This window comes from Oryza sativa, chromosome 12, assembly GCF_034140825.1.
Source record: "Oryza sativa Japonica Group chromosome 12, ASM3414082v1".
In the NCBI taxonomy this organism is placed as follows: domain Eukaryota; kingdom Viridiplantae; phylum Streptophyta; class Magnoliopsida; order Poales; family Poaceae; genus Oryza; species Oryza sativa.
This window is the reverse complement of record NC_089046.1, coordinates 25236366-25255425: the sequence shown is the minus strand read 5'-3', so window position 1 is coordinate 25255425 and position 19060 is coordinate 25236366. Positions and strand designations below refer to the sequence as shown.

At 43.7% G+C, this 19060-nt stretch overlaps 1 protein-coding gene and 2 long non-coding RNA genes across 5 annotated transcripts; 1 reads left to right on the top strand and 2 right to left on the bottom strand.

Moving 5' to 3' along the window:
• The first annotated feature begins 944 nt into the window (after positions 1-944).
• Positions 945-1533, top strand: LOC136354836 (uncharacterized). The gene is made up of 2 exons (XR_010738680.1): positions 945-1214; positions 1299-1533. It is a non-coding gene; the product is annotated as an uncharacterized lncRNA (long non-coding RNA).
• A 1461-nt stretch (positions 1534-2994) lies between these two features.
• LOC136354634 (uncharacterized) lies at positions 2995-4182 on the bottom strand. The gene is made up of 2 exons (XR_010738191.1): positions 3971-4182; positions 2995-3323 (listed from the first exon to the last, which is right to left on the bottom strand). It is a non-coding gene; the product is annotated as an uncharacterized lncRNA (long non-coding RNA).
• A 5973-nt stretch (positions 4183-10155) lies between these two features.
• On the bottom strand, positions 10156-17343 carry LOC4352665 (uncharacterized). Of its 3 annotated transcripts, none has more exons than XR_003240012.2 (4): positions 15802-17343; positions 15026-15111; positions 11768-12265; positions 10156-11666 (listed from the first exon to the last, which is right to left on the bottom strand). XR_003240012.2 is itself a non-coding variant. In XM_015765142.3 (3 exons), the coding sequence occupies exons 1-3, from the start codon at positions 17220-17222 to the stop codon at positions 14576-14578; spliced, it is 1524 nt and encodes a 507-aa protein (XP_015620628.1). In that variant the 5' UTR covers positions 17223-17343; the 3' UTR covers positions 14213-14575. The 3 variants fall into 3 exon arrangements, 1 of the variants encoding a protein (XP_015620628.1); XR_001542318.3 differs by lacking the exons at positions 10156-11666; positions 11768-12265 and adding an exon at positions 14213-14592 and having other exon boundaries at positions 15802-16066; positions 16134-17343; XM_015765142.3 differs by lacking the exons at positions 10156-11666; positions 11768-12265 and adding an exon at positions 14213-14592.
• Between the last annotated feature and the right edge of the window lie 1717 nt (positions 17344-19060).

Genomic DNA, 19060 nt, shown 5'->3' with positions numbered 1-19060 from the left:
ATACAATGGCCCAAAGAAGACATAGTTGTGAAGATGACTCCTCGTCCAAGTCGACCGACGGAGCTTACACCTCCCAAGTCTAAGCTATCAATTGAGGCTCCCCGTGGACCGGCATTGTCAGTACCTCATTCTCCCGGTGGAGCTGATATGGACTTGGCAGATATAGCTCAAAGCTTGGCTCCAATAAAGACCACAAGAAAGGCTGATAGCTCCCCACCACTTGTCAAGGGCCAGAAGCGTGAACGCGGCAAGGGGAAGGTCGGGGAGTTGGCGCCGGAGCCAAAAAGGGGCAAGGCTGCGACGTCGATGCCGGTGAGCAAATCGGGGAAGGTCGTGAGGGCGCCAGCCCAATTTGAGCTAGGCATGCCATTGGTGGAGGACAATGTGTTAGCTGTGATGGGTATTGCTTGCCGAGAGCTACATAAGCAATACATGGAGCTAAGCAATGCCAAGCGGAAAATGAGGGAGTCATCCATAGTTGGACATCACGACCACCAGCCGTTCCTATCGTCGCCTGCCTATATAACTATAGGCTTTGATGACCTCTTCGACCTTTTCAGGATCCGGAAGTTGGACACTGGTCTTCTAAAATGCTACTCCTTGTAAGTGCATACCTTCTATACTTGTGATATGACTGGACTATATCTCCTAATTAAATTAGTTCTAATACGTACATATTTTAAGGTTGTGTTGGATCGAGAGTCGTCGCCATGGTAATCAGGTTGGATTCCTTGATCCATCCATGGTGAATGAGGTTAATTTACGACAGAGCTTCACTGAGGTGGTTGACTATGTCAACCGGTGTTTATGGGCCCATCAAGACAAGGAGTACATCATGTGCGCACAGAACCAAGAATAAGAGGACAATACCCTTCGTGTATATTGTTTTTGAAGTTAAGGTTCTTAGTACTAACGCTACATAACCACTGCGCAGGCGACATTGGATTCTCCTAGTCATCGTACCTAAGTGGAGTCGGGTTACCTACCTTAACTCCAATAAGTCCAAAGATTATGATTTCAGTGAAATCACCAAGGCCTTAAATATGGCTTGGGGCCCATATGTGGAAAAGGGTGGTAGGCACAAGGAGGGCAAGAATGAACTTTATCATGACACCAAGTTTGCATGCGCACAACAGATCGGAGACCAATGTGGTTTTCACGTGTGCCACAACATGTCAACACTTCTAAGAGAGGTGAAAGATTTCGACCCTGAGGTTGTTGCTAATGGCGAATAAGCTCATTTCAATATCTACATTGCTATTCAAAACGTGCTAATTAACCTCTTATTTATTAAACAGAAAGGTAGAGCTGGCTTCAAGATCTCACCCATCAACCCCCCCGCTATCAGAGGCGAATTGTGCGCCTTTATTCTTGCAGAAATAATGAACAAGAAAGGACGTTTTCATGCCAAATAGACTCATGAACTTGGCTAGATAATTTATTGTGATGTAAAAAAGATGTTTTTATAATTTCTGGCGATGTAAAAAATTATGTTTTTATAGAGTGCAATGTAATTTACTTTCATATGTGCAATATTTATGGTACTTTACTAAATTGTCATCACATTTGATCAACTACGATTTATGTTGTACTATTCATCTGTTTTCTCCTTTTTTTTTCCTTATTGACAGGTTGTGCAGGTCGATGACATTATGGCTTTAATCCATTTGGTAAGTATATATGTGGTTCTATGAGCAACGACCGAAATTGTGGCTTTCAAGGGGTGTGAATTTGCTGTGCAAAATTGTGGCATTTGAACTGCATATATGTGTTGTTGGGGATCTGTGATGTTATATTGGGGGGGTGATGTATCTGTGATGGATCTGTGACTAGAATATATCTGTGATGTTTCTATTTTTCAGAGGGCATGGCTAGCAAATCCTGAGGCTAGCCAATATTTAGCATTTATTTTTTTCTGGAATTAACTCATCAGTGACGGGTCGGAACAAAAATCCGTCAAAGGTAACATAACCTGTGACGGACTAGCAAATAAAGGCCCGTCAGAGGTGACCTACCTGTGACGGGCCTTTACTTTTGGGACCGTCACAGGTAGATCACCTGTGACAGCTTCTAACTACGGAGACCTCAACCTCTGACGGCCTTTATTTCAAGGGCCGTCAGAGATGAGTCACCTGTGACGGGTCCTAACTTGCTCAAGGCTAGCGGAGACCAACACCTCTGACGGCCTTCTAGTAACTTGCCCGTCAGAGGTGGGTGTCACCTGTGACGGCCGGCCACCCGTCAAAGGTGACTGGACTCACCAGTGACCACTGATCACTGACCATGCGCGAAGCCGTCAAAGATGAGGGTTTGGGCCCGTCACAGGTGACCTTGGCCAGTGTAGTGTGCGTAGCATAGATGAGAGAAGAGCATTAGGAGACAACACATTGGCAGCCATGATCATGCCATGCTGGGATGTGCTAGGTGCATTCCTCCCTCGATTAATTAATGTCTCAGAACCAAGCCGAATGGCTCTGATGGACTGCAGTGCGCATGCATCTGAGTTGAGCCCAACAATTCACTAACAGTCTTTGTGCATTTGAACGGCAGAAGGAGGAAGTAATATAAGCACGGCTGCACATCAAGCACATGCTGCAGTGCTTATTACGGAGTAAAAATTAACAGAGAACGATGCATACAAAAGCATCGGTTTTATCGCATATTGCATGGTAGGCTCTATGATCATGGCCATCTTCCATCGTTAATTAGGTGTCCGGAAATTAATATTATTACTGCCAGCCGCCAGCGTGTTAATTGCACAAACTACATGGTGCCTGCGCGCAAGCACAACGAGCCCACATATGTGTATATATATTGAACCGGCCATCCATACATTGATGCCATTTCATGATTTTAATGAGCACCATCCAATTAGTGAGCAAATTTGAATAATTTAACGACGACCATCGTAGCGTAGCATAGATGGGAGGAGAATCAGGTCCGCTGGGCGTGCCATTTTGTTTGATGAAAACAAAATAACGAACACACAAAAAATAGGGAAACCTTGTATTTTATTAATCACGATTCATTAATATGAATGTTTACAAATACATCAGGGCTCCCACAGGAGTTCGTCTTTTGCCTTCGCGAGGAATACTTAATGGAAATGTATGCTGACTGGAGATTGCATGCAGTCCGCTGATTCCCCGCGCCTAGCAATGAGGCTACCGGTTAATTATATCCATAGGACGAGCCTATGGAACACCTCCGATTAAGATGCGCTTTGTGATCGTCGTCTTCAAAATTAATTGCTCGCCGAAGGTTGAGGTTGGTGCAGAAATTTAATGATAACTGTGATATAGGTGGCTTTGTTTTGCCGAAACCTGGTCACAATATATTATCACCACGTCCATACATGAATCAGGTATCATAATAAAGGGGATGACTTTTGCCTCGTCGGTGCCCAGTCATATATGCCGGCCTTTATTAGATATAGATATATCGTTACTTTTGCCTCGTTGGAACCTAGTAACGTGTATCCGTTCCTATATGTTTGGACATGTTAATAATATCGTGACTCCGGCCTCGTAAATGCTCGGCCATAATTTTTATCTTCCAAAGATCATGAATAGCTCCCATGCGTGTGCATGGTAGCAAAATATATTTTGTAAAACACCGCTTAGATTGTTCAATCACCAATGAAAGTTGGACATATCTAGCACCGTTGTTATTGGCATCATAGTAACAAATAGATGATCCAATCTCCAATAAGGGTCGGACATCTAATTTTGAGCATAGAAAATATCAAATAGTATTCGGATAATCCGATCGCCAATGAGGACCGGACCAGCCTTATACCATTGATTGTATAAATGGAGTTTGATGATAAACGTGTTTCGGCTCTCATTGATCTGGCTTTAATCATCAAGATCAAGATAGATTAAGAACACGCAGATGTTCCGATCGCCAATAAGGACCGAACATCTATTGTGTTTAATCTAGAAAATTAATATTTATTCAATGTGCTCACCATCCAGCGCAAATATCTTGAATGGCGGCATGTTGTCGATAAATGACTCGACTTGACGAAGGACGCCGGCTGCGGTGTTTAATTTTCTCCGCAGTGGCAGCGGCACCGGTTTGCTATCACCAGGCGACTTCAATCTCCTCTCCTGATTTTCCTAATCTACTAAGAAGAATGGGATGAATGAAAATGGGCAGATGGGTGTCTCCTGTGGCGTCCTCGGCGTCCCCCGCTCTAGATGGGTTCTGCTCCTTATATAGGCAGCGGTGACGGAAACAGCCTCCGAATTTCCAGCGCCCCGTGCTAATCCTCCTGATAAACCGATGCAGGGACGAGCCAATGCGTCGCCGTGTACTGGAGATAATTATGTGATTAACATGCCTAATGACGGTGGGCCCATGTGTTTAATCGCCTGTCAATTTCCAAATTGGAGATAATGATCCTCACGTAGCAAAGCAAGTAACGATAGCACTTGCTTATTTCTTTTCTTTTAATAGCTCCAATCTTTTGAATCGTACATCGGATTTAAAATTCATTTGAACCATTACTTTCTATTCGAATTATACATCAAAACGAGTCCAATATCGAATATATTCGGACACCGTGATATTTAAAATTTCTGGGCCCATATGTCATATAGACACGTCTCGTATATATTTAATAAAATTGGGTGGCAGATAATATTTTCGTACAAAATTAAATGCCCAATAATTTATTATATCTTATATGAATTTTTTTGCACAAAAACTCATCAAAGAAATGCCCCCCACCGAGTATAGTCTGTACGCGAAGTAGGACAGGCTAATACTCGGTGAACAAATCATCTATTCAGATAAACCTCTCCATAAACGATTAATTTTGCTGGTAACTATCACCAGTATATCTCCAACAAGTCCGAGACGTATCAAAACTGATTAGTGATTAATCCGGCATGGACTCCATATCGCCGGGCATATATATTCTCAGCAGCCACGCCTGCCTAGGGTTTCGAATTTGTCGTCCTTCTATTCTGAAGTAATTTTCTCTAATCTTTGTTCGTCTCACTAGTCGGGACAAACGAACCGATCTACGTGATAAAGACCAGGTTTGCTCTACTTGACTATTTCTTGCTTTACATATCTTGCTAATACCTTGAAACCCTCACGATCAGGCATGTACTTTTCAATAATCTTGTCAGCTATTTTTGCCTCCCACTTTTGATAGTACTTTAAGATGGGGAGAGAGAGCAAAGAAAACGTTCAAATCCGTTTCAGGGCGAGCGAGCCAAAAAGAAACAAATCACCGGAGATCAACACGATCGTGATCCTGAATTGATTAATACGGAGGAGCAATGCGCCCCTACTGATCACCAGCGAAACTCCATGGAATCTGGCAGTTCAGAAGGTTCTCGTGACATGCGCACAGGATACCTTAAAACAACTGCTCACAATGTATGATCAACCTTGAACCACTTTATTGTTTTAAAACATAAGCGTGACCATACTACTTGCTTGATGAGCTTCCTGAACTTCCTTTATTATTTCTCTTTTATTCTTACAGAAAATGCCAATCTCAATGTACATATTATTTAGCGGGTATGAAAGAGAAGCACCGCCGCAAGAAGAAAACGGAGAAGCGTTATTGTGGTGAGAGGATTTTGATTTTTTTAAGGATGCAGAGCCAACCGGTAATTTACCCGAGGATGCACAATCAACCAACAATGGTGAAGCAAAGAAAACAGATGATTTCATGAGTCAGGTTGCTTCATGTTTGAATATTAAGTGGGGTCAACAACTTATACGTGAAGCAGAGTGGATGTCGCTCACGCAGAGTCGTGACTGGGCAGCATTCCGTGTCCCGACACCATTTCAAAAATTACTTGCCAATTGCAAGGATGTCCTTGTAGGTCATCAAGATCAACCAGGGACACAGCCAAGAGGGAGGCCTGGCAGCATGTGTCTCTTGAAGCCGGTTTTATTTAATGACTCCGGGACTTTTGATGTGCCACGTCATACTGCTACATTGGCACAAAAGTTCATTACCTCAAGAACCAAGCGATGGTTGGAAGATCAGCCAATGCAGTTAAGGCTAGAAATTTCTCCCAATGACAAGCTAATGCTATGGGCTCGTATGCTAATGGTGAATCCGTACGACCGTACATATCTCAAGAAGGCCGGCGTACTCCGAGGCATAATGGCGTCTATTTATAAATGCAAGATAGATCCTTCATTAGTGGCCGCCTTTTTAACTTATTGGAATGTGGATGGACACACTTTAGTCACCAGCCAGGGAGAGATGGGTTATCCTCTCCATACAATGTACGATGCCATGGGCATACCAATTTCAGGGCGCCTTTATGAAGAATTTATCCCTTTACCATCCACAGCTCGTGGGCATGTGCAGACTCTGCACAATATATATGTTGAGGAGTGTCCCCTACAACTAAATGAGGGTCCTGGAATAGTAACCATCGCGACATGGGTCAATCACTTCTTCGGCGACCACCCTGTGCCTTTTCAGTCATTTTTACCCAATGGTTTTGCTGATCCAAAAAAACCTTTATATGAGGGCCCAAATTTTCGTGTTGAGATTCGGAATGGCCGACCCACTGCTATCATGTGTGGTCTCGAAATGACTTACGTACACACCTACCCATTGGTGGTGTACCGGGCAGCTTTTATCGCCGCATGGTTATGCACATATTGCGTTCCAGTGGAGGAAGGCAACTTTATTCGCCCCGAGGTTTTTACTATGGCAATGGAAATCGCTCAAGGCAGCCGCTGGGCCATTGGTGTTACAAGCATGGCATTTTTATATCGTGCCCTGGACAATGTCTACCACCAAGTAGCTGCACGTCAGGCTTCTGCGAGTGACTGTTCTTCATTTGTGCCAGGCCATTTTATTATGGGCTGGTTTGCATCTTTTTGGAGAGGGTTCCTACGTCGGCAACTTTATCTTGCCCGGTGATGAACCCGCCCTTTATTATAGACTTCAGAGACTATGAGTCTATGGATATTAAGAGCGCACATAGCTTATTTTGGGATTTTAATGATGCTGGAACGGCTTTACGTTCACTGGACTTCTTGGGACGGTCCAGCATCCGTTTTCCCACATCCGACCAGGAGGTCGAGTTATTTGATGACCGTTCTCCCAAGGCACACAGGGCAATTTCCATGGCAGCCGTGGATTTCTTGGTCAGCTGCACTGTTGGCGGCGTCACCTATAGGAGAGGTGAAGTTTTTGACAATTTGGTTTACTGTCCTCATCGATTCGCTCGCATGTTCAACTATGACCAGCATGTCCCCAATTTCCTTATGATCACCATTAACAGGACACGTAGCCTTGATTTTCCAAGTTACCTAAATGGCAATTCTAGGGATGAATCGCTGCAACTTTTGCAACGGCGCCACCTAGCTTTTCATAGGCCGAGGGGTCACTCAATATTTATTCAACCTTTCGCCCGGGACACCATACGTTCACTTGATTACATCAACGGGTGCTCTCAAGCTTTCAATTTTCTAAAGCATCCGAGCCTATTCTGTTCACGGTCAAAACACTCCACCAAAGCTGCAACTACGAAAAATGCACCCGGGGCAGAAACATCAGGCATGCAGTTTACCAAATTTTTTTTAAAGAAAAATATATACTCTGTTATCAATATGAATGGTCATTGGTTACTGTTTCCTCTAATTTATTTTCGTCCCCCTTCTTTTTTTTAGGAGGTTCAGGAGGTAGGGTGGGCACACCTAAGCAAAGAACAGCCAAGTCTGTCTCGATCTCTCCTGAGCACCAGGAGGAGAGCGCTCAAACCGAGATCAAGACAACGTTGCCATTACCCGCCTCGAGTGCGAACCCTACAGAGATTGTGAGGGTAGGACCCGACCGGTCTGGAAAAGACATCAAGAAAATCAGAACATGCATTGCCAACCCAGACAATGTCACAACTCATGTGTCTGCCCAAGCCTCACAACAGGAGTTATTAGTGTTACCTCCTCGAAATGAGACTGTACTCAACTCGTCAGCCATGACGCATATCGACCCCTACAGTGAAGGGTTGGCTATTCCACATGATGATATAGGCACTCTGCCCACAGATCTTCTTACAGGCGATTTTTCTGATCTAGCCACTCTTTTGGATGGAGGGGCAAACCCTGAAACCAGTCTCTGTTTAGATTCGCCCATTTTTCCGGGTGCTACTCAGAAGGACAACGTTAATTCGCATCTCCTAGAGGACGACGAGACGCGTACCGAGGCTTGTGCTGATACAGTAAAAGGGGGCACCTCTCATCACGGTACAACTCATTTATTTTATTTTATAGACATTTCTGTTTGTTCCTTTTTTTATACAAATAACCAATTTCATGCACTCCCTTCCTTCTTATGTGTTTCAGCTTCACTGACTGGAGTTGAAGAGTTGTCCAATGAATCCAAGAAGTTATCTATGGATGTTGAGCAAATCGTCGCACAAATTCTAAAGGCACCGAACGTAGACCCTGGTGCAGGGGAAAACTCCTAGTTCAAGGGATTTCATGGGAACAACTCGGTGACCCTGCCGAAACTTTCAGATGATGTTTCAGCTCGTGGTCTTAAACATGTCTGGTCTGAGATCAAAGCGTTTCAAGAATTACTCAAACAACGCCCGATACAGAAGGATATTGTGCTTAAAGAGATAAGCATCAATCTGGATTTGTGGAGTAACTTCTTCTCAAAACCACCTCCTGAAATAATTAGGCTAATGGAAGGGTTACGTGTGCAAAAGGGAGCGCTATCAGAGGAAGCGCCACTGCCAACCACTAAGATTGACCATCATATTGATATGCTCCGCACTGCTCAAGACAAGGTGGAGTCATCGTGCGTCGCTTTGGCAGCACTAACGAGTCAATATAACGTAGAACGGGCTGTAGAAGAAGGCAATAAGAGGGAGTGCTCTCGACAAGCCCAGAAAATCAAAGCAGAGATAGCAATGTTGCAAGCAAAACTTCAACAGGTGGAAGATGATTATTCCCGTGCTCAATGCCACCAAGATGTTGTAATAGAGAACTTGAACTCCCATCTTGAGCGACATCGACAAGCTAAGGATCGAGGATATGAGATTGCGGCACAGTTAGAGCAGGCGAGCGTACACCAAAAGTCTCTCCAAAATATTGAAGACTTTACTAAGCCAGACGAGTTTGGTCTGTCCCAATATGTCTACAATATATTTGATTTTTTCATAGGCTGCTCATTAGATGAGTAGACGCTGTTTTAAAATCTTGTTTCAGGCTTGTAATAGCTCTTCAGATATTTTATTTGTTTCTGATATAACAGAGTGAACTCCTTTATTTGCTATTATATACTTTGATTTGCACCAGAACAACGGAGTGAACTCCTTCAAATTTAATAGGAGCGTTGCATTGTTACCAACCGTCTTTGTGCACTGGCTTCTTCCTTTTTTTTCTTTATATATATACATTTCCTCACATAAAAGATGCTCACGTTCAGATTTTTTAGTGGCTTTACTACTGTAGCAGTAACAGTAACGCCACTAATTCTTCACGATTCTGGTTCAGCCATAGATTTTTTTTATTCAATTTTTTTTACTGGCTTTTAAAAGACCAGCCTCCCCGCTATAGAAATTATAGCGAAATTCATGCAACAATGCAAATGTCGATAAATATACCATAGCGAAGATTCATGCTATGACATAAAATTCCTTGTGGCGAAGAATCATGCCGCGGCGTGAGAACAAAAAAAAATTTAAGGAAGAAAACGTAGCGAAAAATTCGTGCCACACACTGATGATTATATGGCGAAGTAATCATACCATCTTATAAAATTCTATTGCGACCAAAATAAATCGGTGCCAACCAATAGAAAATTAATCAAGCTAGACGCGACCGTTAAAATGGTTACGGTACTAGGCGTCTAAACTCGAAGGGTTTCACAGTCCTGCATTGACCGTACTGGCATGCTTTACTGCTCCCAAATATTGACTGACCATCATCCGAAAATCATAGATGCTGGTTCAGTGCAACTGTACGTAATTGACTGGGCCACTGTGAGAACGCGTCCCAGTATAAACTTGATAGGATTAATTGCCGTCCGAAAATCATAGACGTTGGCATAATCCAATTGTTCATGAAATAATAAGATCACTGTAGAAAAATTCGTTACAGTGCAGAATTGTTGGAATTAATCGTCGTCCGAAAATCTTGGACACGGGTGAAACCCAATTAAATAATAAAATCACTGTAGAAAGCACATTACACTGTACAACTTATAATATTAATTGTCGTCCGAAAATCATGGACATTGGTATGATCCAACCATATATTAAGTAATCATATCACTGTAATAAGAACACCACAGTAAACTTAGTAGGAATAATTTCCGTCCGGAAATCATAGACGTTGTCATCCTTCTTTTCTTTTGCCACGTGTTTTTTTTGCCACGCGTCATAAAGGCCTTCTTCACACACATCTTGTAAATTCAGGCTTCAAATATTATTAGCATATGAGACGGATGCCCCCGCCGAGTAGAGTTCATGTGCAAAGCAACAGGGACTCGACTCGGGGAAACAATAAATGAGTTGTCTTGTTTCCAAGGAGGAGAGAGAAAAAAAATATGTGGGATTTTTTTTTGTGTGTTGGCTTTTCTTCCGGTCGCCAAGCTATGAGGTAACGAATGGCAAACTGCTGGAGGATGTAATATGCCCTCAATTTCTGAATAACGACGGGATCTCGCTTAATGCTTCAACTCCCTCGTGTAACTTGTGATAATGAGCTCACGTTTCATCAGGATCTCTTGAAAACAAAGGGGTCTTTTCTGAGTTTTCCTTCAATTATGTGCCTCATATTTTTTACCTTTATCCCAGGAAGGAGGATAGGATAAGGCTATATTTCAAAGGTGGTTTGGGTCAATAGGCTATGAAATTGCCATTACTTTTGCTGAGGGTGGGAGATGACTACTTCCCGCTTTCAGATTGAAGAAGAGCAACCAACCCGGCTACAGGCTGCTGCCAAGACATTGCCATACTTTCGCTCATTTTCTTGACGATGTCGCTCGAGATGGGAGTTCAAGTTCTCTGTTACAACATCTTGTCGGTGTTGTGCACTGGAGTGGGCATCTTCCACTTGTTGAAGTCTTGCTTGCAACACTGCTATCTCTGCTCTAACTTTCCGTGCTTGTCGTGAGCACTCTCTCTTGTTGCCCTCCTCTACTGCTTGCTCTACATTATATTGACTCGTCAGTGCCTCCAAAGCGACACACGATGACTCCACCTTGTCTTGAGCAGTGCGGAGCAGATCGACGTGTTGGTTAATCTGGTCCTGTTGTGCGAGAACAAGATTAGTAGTTGGCAGTGGCGCTTCCTCCGATAGCGCTCCCTTAAGCACGCGTAACCCTTCCATTAGCCTAATTATTTCAGGAGGTGGCTTTGAGAAGAAGTTACTCCACAGATCCAGGTTGATGCTTATCTCTTTAAGTATAATATCTCTCTGTACCGGGCGTTGCTTGAGTAATTCTTGAAACGCTTTGATCTCAGACCAGACATGTTTAAGACCACGGGCTGAAACAACATCTGAAAGTTTCGGCAGGGTCACGGGGTTGTTCCCATCAAATTCTTTGAGCAGGGAGTTTTCCTCTGCGCCACAGTTCATGTTCACCGCTTGTGAAACTTGGGCGATTATATGCTCAACATTGATAGACAACTTCTTGGATTCACTGAACAAGTGTTGAATCCTAGCTGGAGCACATGAGAAGAAGGGTAGTGTGTGAAATTGATTACATAAAAAAAAGGAAAACAGAGTGGACAGAGAAGTATAAAATGAAAGAAACCAGTTGTACCTTGCAGAGTGGTTTCTCCTGCCCGCATGACAGAATTATCCCCATTACAATGCTTACTAGTGGCTTCGGGGCCCACTGCCTTGTTAGAAACTCCATCTGGTCGTCATCAAGAAGCTTACTAGTAGGTTGAGTTGGGGGCATGGTGCAGATAGTATCACACGGCGTGTTTGATCCTCCGCCGGAAAAATCAACATATGTTGCGGTATGATAGATATGTTATGTTTCCCTGTGAGGAAGCTGTGATGATCCACATGAAAAAATAAGTCGGTGGCCCTGTTTGATGTTCAAACAAGAGGCTACTTTAGACAACCACATCCACTTCTTCGCTGTCCCGATTGCCGTTACATCTTCGGGTGAGATATTTTGCTGGTCAATGTGATAGAAAAATTTGAAGTCATCACACCAAAGAAACATCTCGCCATTATCTTCTCTTGGCGCCTTCTTGGCTAGTCCACTGTATAATGTGTAGATTGAGGACGCCTCAACATAGGGGTTCCCCTTTTAAAAAAAAGAGGCACTTATAAGATGGATCAATTCACGGAAGAGTTTAACGATTCAGAACCTAACTTCTGTCCCTTTTTTTTATTATGATCTTTTCGCCGTGAGATTTTTGCATGCCAAGGCCCCTCCCTTGCTGGGAAGTTTCCTTGATACCTTCATCACTATCATGGCCAGGCAATGGTGGGTCATCTGGGATCTCCTGCCAAGTATAAGTGGGGTTGCACACGCTGGTATGATCGGCACGATCACTAGCCTTCTGCATTTTCTTGTCTTGAACAGTAGCAAAGAAATTCGATCGACTGCTTTCCCCAGTCGATCACCGTTAATTTGCAGTAGCTCTGATCGAAGATTTTAACGATCTAACATGAGCTCTGTTTTAATTACTCGATTAAGAAGCTGTACAGACTTTATTTATATATATAGGACATACGGCCATGAGCCCGTATGATACATGAACTCGGCTTCAATATATATCAGATCATGCACGTCATTTGCCGATTGGCAGCCAGCTTGTGAATCAAGCCATGTACCACACGGAGATGGATTAATCCTTCGTAACAATATACTACTGAGTATTTCACCGAGTGAAGTCTGTCCTGCTTCGCGTACAAACTACACTCGGTGGGGGGCATTTGTTTGATGAATTTTTGTGCTAAAAATTCATAGAAGAAATAATAAATTATTGGGCATTTAATTTTATATGAGAATATTATTTGTAGCACAATTTTACTGAATATATACGAGACGTGTCTATATGACATGTGGGTCTAGAAATTTTAAATATTATGGTGTCCGAATATATTCGATATTGGACTCGTTTTGTTGTATAATTGAATAGAAAGTGATGGTTCAAATGGATTTTAAATCCGATATACGATTCAAAAGATTGGAACTATTAAAACAAAAGAAATAAGAAGTGCTATCGTTACTACGTGAGCATGCATGGTCATTGGCTGTGGCGATTAAACATATGGGGCCCACTGTCATTAGACATGTTAATCACATAATTATCTCCAGACTGCAGTACACGTTGACGGATTGGCTCGTCTCTGCGTCGGCTTATCACGAAGATTAGCACAGGGCGCTGGAAATTCGGAGGCCGCTTCCGTCGCCGCTGCCTATATAAGAAGCAGAACCCATCTAGAGCGGGGGACGCCGAGGACGCCACAGGAGACACCCATCTGCCCATTTTCATTCATCCCATTCTTCTCAGTAGATTAGGAAAATCAGGAGAGGAGATTGAAGCCGGCCGGTGATAGCAAACCGGCGCCGCTGCGGAGAGAATTAAACACCGCAGCCGGCGTCCTTCATCAAGTCGAGTCATTTATCGACAACATGCCGCCATTCAGGATATTTGCGCTGGATGGTGAGCACATTGAATAAATATTAATTTTCTAGATTAAACACAATAGATGTTCGGTCCTTATTGGCGATCGGAACATCTGCGCGTTTTTAATCTATCTTGATCTTGATGATTAAAGCCAGATCAATGAGAGCCGAAGCACGGTTATCATCAAACTCCATTTATACAATCGATGGTATAAGGCTGGTTCGGTCCTCATTGGTGATCGGATTATCTGAACACTATTTGATATATTTTCTATGCTCAAAATTAGATGTCCGGCCCTCATTGGAGATTGGATCATCTATTTGTTACTATGATACCGATAACAACAGCTTTAGATATTTCCAACTTTCATTGGTGATTGGATAATCTAACCGATGTTTTACAAAATATATTTTGATACCATGCACACACATGGGAGCTATTCGTGATCTTTGGAAGTTAAAAATTATGGCCGAGTATTTACGAGGCCGGTGTCACGATATTATTAACATGTCCAAACATATAGGAACGGATACATGTTACTAGGTTCCGACGAGGCAAAAGTAACGATATATCCACATCTAATAAAGGCTGGCATATATGACTGGGCACCGACGAGGCAAAAGTCATCCCCTTTGTTATGATACCTGACTCATGTATGGACATGGTGATAATATATTGTGACCAGGTTTCGGCAAAACAAAGCCACCTATATCACAGTTATCATTAAATCTCTGCACCAACTTCAACCTTCGGCGAGCAATCAATTTTGAAGACGACGATCACAAGCGCAGCTTAAAATAAAACAAAAGAAATAAGCAAGTGCTATCGTTACCACGGGAGCATGCATGGTCCTCGGCGTCCCCCGCTCTAGATGGGTTCTGCTTCTTATATAGGCAGCGGCGACGGAAGCGGCCTCCGAATTTCCAGCGCCCTGTGCTAATCTTCGTGATAAGCCGACGCAGAGACGAGCCAATCCGTCAACGTGTACTGCAGTCTGGAGATAATTATGTGATTAACATGTCTAATGACAGTGGACCCCATATGTTTAATCGCCACAGCCAATGACCATGCATGCTCACGTAGTAACGATAGCACTTGCTTATTTCTTTTGTTTTAATAGTTACAATCTTTTGAATCGTATATCGGATTTAAAATCCATTTGAACCATCACTTTCTATTCAAATTATACAACAAAACGAGTCCAATATCGAATATATTCGGACACCGTGATATTTAAAATTTCTGGACCCACATGTCATATAGACACGTCTCGTATATATTCAGTAAAATTGTGCTACAAATAATATTCTCATATAAAATTAAATATCCAATAATTTATTATTTCTTCTATGAAGTTTTAGCACAAAAATTCATCAAACACCAGATGAAAAGAACCAAATGCTGATAACTTGTTCAATTGTGCTTACCTGGAATCTCTTGCATTACATTCACTTGTTTCTTTTGCATTACGCTCTCTTGCTTTGCCTTCTGCATCATTTGACTCCGTAGCCGACTACACCAAAATAAATGGTAAAGCAGCAAAAACACAAGATGATTAATGCAACTAGCTCCAGATTGTGATAAAAGAAGCATATGTACATAAGACACACTAGTCAAATAAAGTGTGAACTTGTTCAGTTGGCTGTCTTAATGCCCAGTATTAAATTTTGCTTTTCAGCAGAGCAAACGGTCATCAGACTGAGCTGTAGTTTTTGACACTGCAATCATCATTTTCTTTTATATCAAGCTGTGATGTTTATAATTGGTAATTCGTACCAAGACTAACTTAGGACCAAATTTATTAAGGTCATGTGCTGGCAAATCAGTACAACGTTCACGAAATGACAAGCTCTACTAGTTGAACTGCACAGAAAATAGAGAATGTAATGCAATTTACTGAAGAGGCAATGACAACGTATTATAGAAGAGTACAAAAGGATAACACCAAGTTAGTTACTGCTTGAATCATCGTTAACAGGAAAATAGCATGGCGTTCAGACAAATATGTTCATGTCTCGACACAGCAAAGCAATCGCCGAAGTACTATTAGTTAGTCATTTAGCTCATAAAGACATGCTATGTTTCAATACAGCCAATTTGCTAGCCATTTAACCAACGTGTTCCCTTTATGTTGGAAAACAAACACAAAGTAGCCAGTGCTAACCTAAAGAATATAACCAAACAGAAGGGACACATATCGAACCTTTGGATGGGATTCTTTCTCAGATACGAGGTGAAGTGGCTGGGGAAGAAGTATTCGCCGTGAAAGACTCTCTTATAGGCCTTGCAACGGGAGGGTCCTTGTACCTCTTGCACTTTCTTTATTTCATCATCATCTTCTTCTTCTTCTTCCACCTGGATGTAGAGGGTGGGCAGTGACCGCAGCACCTTATTTGTCATGTCCAACTCAACGATCCAAAACAGGAACTCATCATCGATCTTTTCCATGAGCAGGAAGGAAACGACACCTGGATCAACCAAGCTCAGGTGAGAAAAAGTCGGCACAGCACGCGGAAGAGCACAGGTGTGACCTACGGAATTAGCACAAAGATCCCAGAACTCGGCGGCTTCCATTGTAAAATCCAGTTCCCAGGTCTTTTGGTCGATGCTGACCAGAGTCCATGCCGTGATGGTGAAAGCAGGAGGGTATACATCCTTGTCTGCGGTGGCGGCAATGGTGACGCAGACCAGCTTGATGAAGAAGCCACTGTCACTACTACCTCTAACACAAACACAGCGAACTGGGTCGGCGCAGTAGGACTGGCTGAACAAGCGGGTGCTGCCATCTCTCACCGGTTTGGGGAGCGGGATGAAGCTGAATTGATGTGGCTCGTCCCCAGGGTTGAGGACGTCGATGAGCAGGATGCCCTGGTAGTAGTCGACCCAGCACAGGAAGCGGTCGTGGAGGGGGAGCACGGCGTCGGTCCTCCACTCGCCGAGGTTGAGGCCGAGCATGCTCATGGCGCGACGGACACGCAGGGGAGTGATGCTCCACTCCTCCGCTTCCCCTGATTGCACAACACAGAGCTCCACCTCCTTGCTCCCACTGGATGTGAGGTGCGCCACAGTGAAGAGCGACCGGCCGTCCTCGCCGTCGCCGTCGCCGTCGCGGCACAGGAGGCCGACGTCTCGGCTGCACATGTAGCGCTGCCGCTGCTGGTGGTACGGCTGGTACAACTCGTCCTCCTCCTGGTCGGTGAAGCCGCCGACGAAGCAAGGCGGCAGCCGCGTGAGCAACGGCTGCGAGGAGGGGGAGGCGGAGTAGATGAAGTAGTCGAGGGGGTAGTGCCCATCGACGTTGAACCCGGGTTCCTCGAAGGGGACGGCGGCGACGAAGAGGATGCAGCCGCGGTGGGCGGCGATGACGTCGGGGTAGCGGACCTCGGGGAGGTCGGCCGGCCACTGGGGAGGGCAGTGGAGGTAGAGGCGGGAGACGGCGGGCGGGTCGGCGACGCGGAGGGAGGCGCGGACGGGGAAGCCGGTGCAGGTCCGGCCGACCTTGGACGCCGTGATGTCCTCCTCCTCGTACTTGTGCCTCCTCCGCCAGCTGCAGCGGACGTACGGGTCGAGGACAATCCAGTCCGCCGCCCCCGCCGGCTCCGGCGATCCCCGGCCTTCTTCCATGTCGCCGCGCCGCAGTTCGGTGTTCGGTTCGGATCGGATCTAGCTAGGGTTTTACCTCCCACTCCCAGATGTCTCGCCGCCGGCTGGAGTGGGATTGGAACAAGGGAAAGGGGAACTGAATGGGGATATTTCCTCGGGAACGGGAAGGAACGAAACGGATCCCCTCCTGTTGAATTTTTTTTATTTATACATTTTTTTATTAAAATATTTACAAAAATAATTTTTTGTTTCGAAAATTTACAAATCTAATTGCCTGCCGCCTTTAAAAATCACCCTCTCAAAGGGCGGCAAGGGACCTAAATACAAAATTTTTATTTGTGTTCAAACCCTTCCCACCGGTTTTAATTGCTTAAAAACTAATAATGCTTATTCGATACTCCAAATGATTTTAAATGGAAAAGTGATAAACTACAAAGTTAGATCTCATCAAGATCTACAACTTTATATAAAGTTTATCTCCATCCAATGTCGTTTGAAATGTAGATCTGAGATTTTTTAAAATGTGTTTTATATTTTGTAACGAATATTTGGATATCTAAAACATCTTAAATGAAAAAGTTATTAACTACAAAGTTGTAGATCTCCTTGAGCTCTACAATTTTGATATAAAGTTTTATTTCATCTGACTTTATATAATATAATTTTAAATTGTAAAATTATAGAGCTAACAAGTTATGCTGGAAAATTTACATTTAGGTCCCTTGCCGCCCTGTGGAAGGGCGATTTTTAAAAATCGCCCTCCCAAAGGGCGGCAGGCGATTAGATTTGTAAATTTTCGAAACAACAAATTATTTTTTAAATATTTTAATAAAAAAAAGTATAAATAAAAAAAATTCCTCCTGACTTTGGGGGGTGGAAAGTTACGGTGTCGCTGCACTTGGTTTCATCCCTGCCGACCAGTTCATCCAACGGCACACATCCATCTTCCCTCCTGCATACCCTATTCATATTGGGCTACCCAGTTCGGCCTGCAACTGTGGCCATCGGCTTGCCCATCAGGCCACATTGACTTTGTTGCCTGCTACCACATGCGCGAATGCAGATTTTCTTTATTTTTAATTTTATATTTATTAAAATATTTTGAAAAATAATTTTCTATTCGAAAAATTTATACAGAACTAGTAGCCCATCGCCCCGACGATTTTATCGACGTGGCAGACGACCATTAGCCCTCGCCTAACGACCGGCCACCGAGAGCACCGAAAATTTACAGGCGGTCCCATTGCCACCCTCCCAGAGGGTGGTTTTTGGCTCTAGGTGCCCGCCTATAAAAGGGCTAGGAGGGCGGCTTGGAGTCAGCAAACCGGCATGGCTTCGCCGCTTCCCTTTTGCTCTCTCTCTCTCGCCCTTCCCTCCTTTTGGATTTTGAGTGAATATAATGTAAAATCGGAGAGGTACAAGGGGTTTTATACCCCGAGGGCATAAAATCACCCTCCCAGAGAGTGGCAAGGGGGCCACCTACAAGTGCCATGCCATCCTCGCCACCCTTTTGCAGGCGACCTCCCGCACATAAAAAAAAACCCTCTGGAACGGGACAAGGGGTCCACCTACAAAAATGCTGGGCCGAGCACCTGCACATTAAAAAATCGTATAATCGACCGCGTTGAATAATTCAAAATAAGACAAGTTTCAAGTAACATCATTCATGCACTGTAAATCGACAACTAAGTTTTGGACAACACTATAAGGCAAATGGCTATTGTGACTAAAACAAGAATAATTAACTATTTACCACGTTTACAAGTGGTGATAAAGAATTTGTCACTGGACCCATATATCATAGACACATGAGGACCCACATGTTATAGACAGTGTCAGATTATGAATACCGCGTACCT

Coding starts and splice junctions, on each gene's coding strand:
- LOC4352665 (XM_015765142.3), bottom strand. CDS start 17,222: ATGGAAGAAGGCCGGGGATCGCCGGAGCCGGCGGGGGCGGCGGACTGG. Junction 15,112..15,801: donor AGAAAGAATCCCATCCAAAG/GTTCGATATGTG, acceptor ATTTTGGTGTAG/TCGGCTACGGAGTCAAATGA.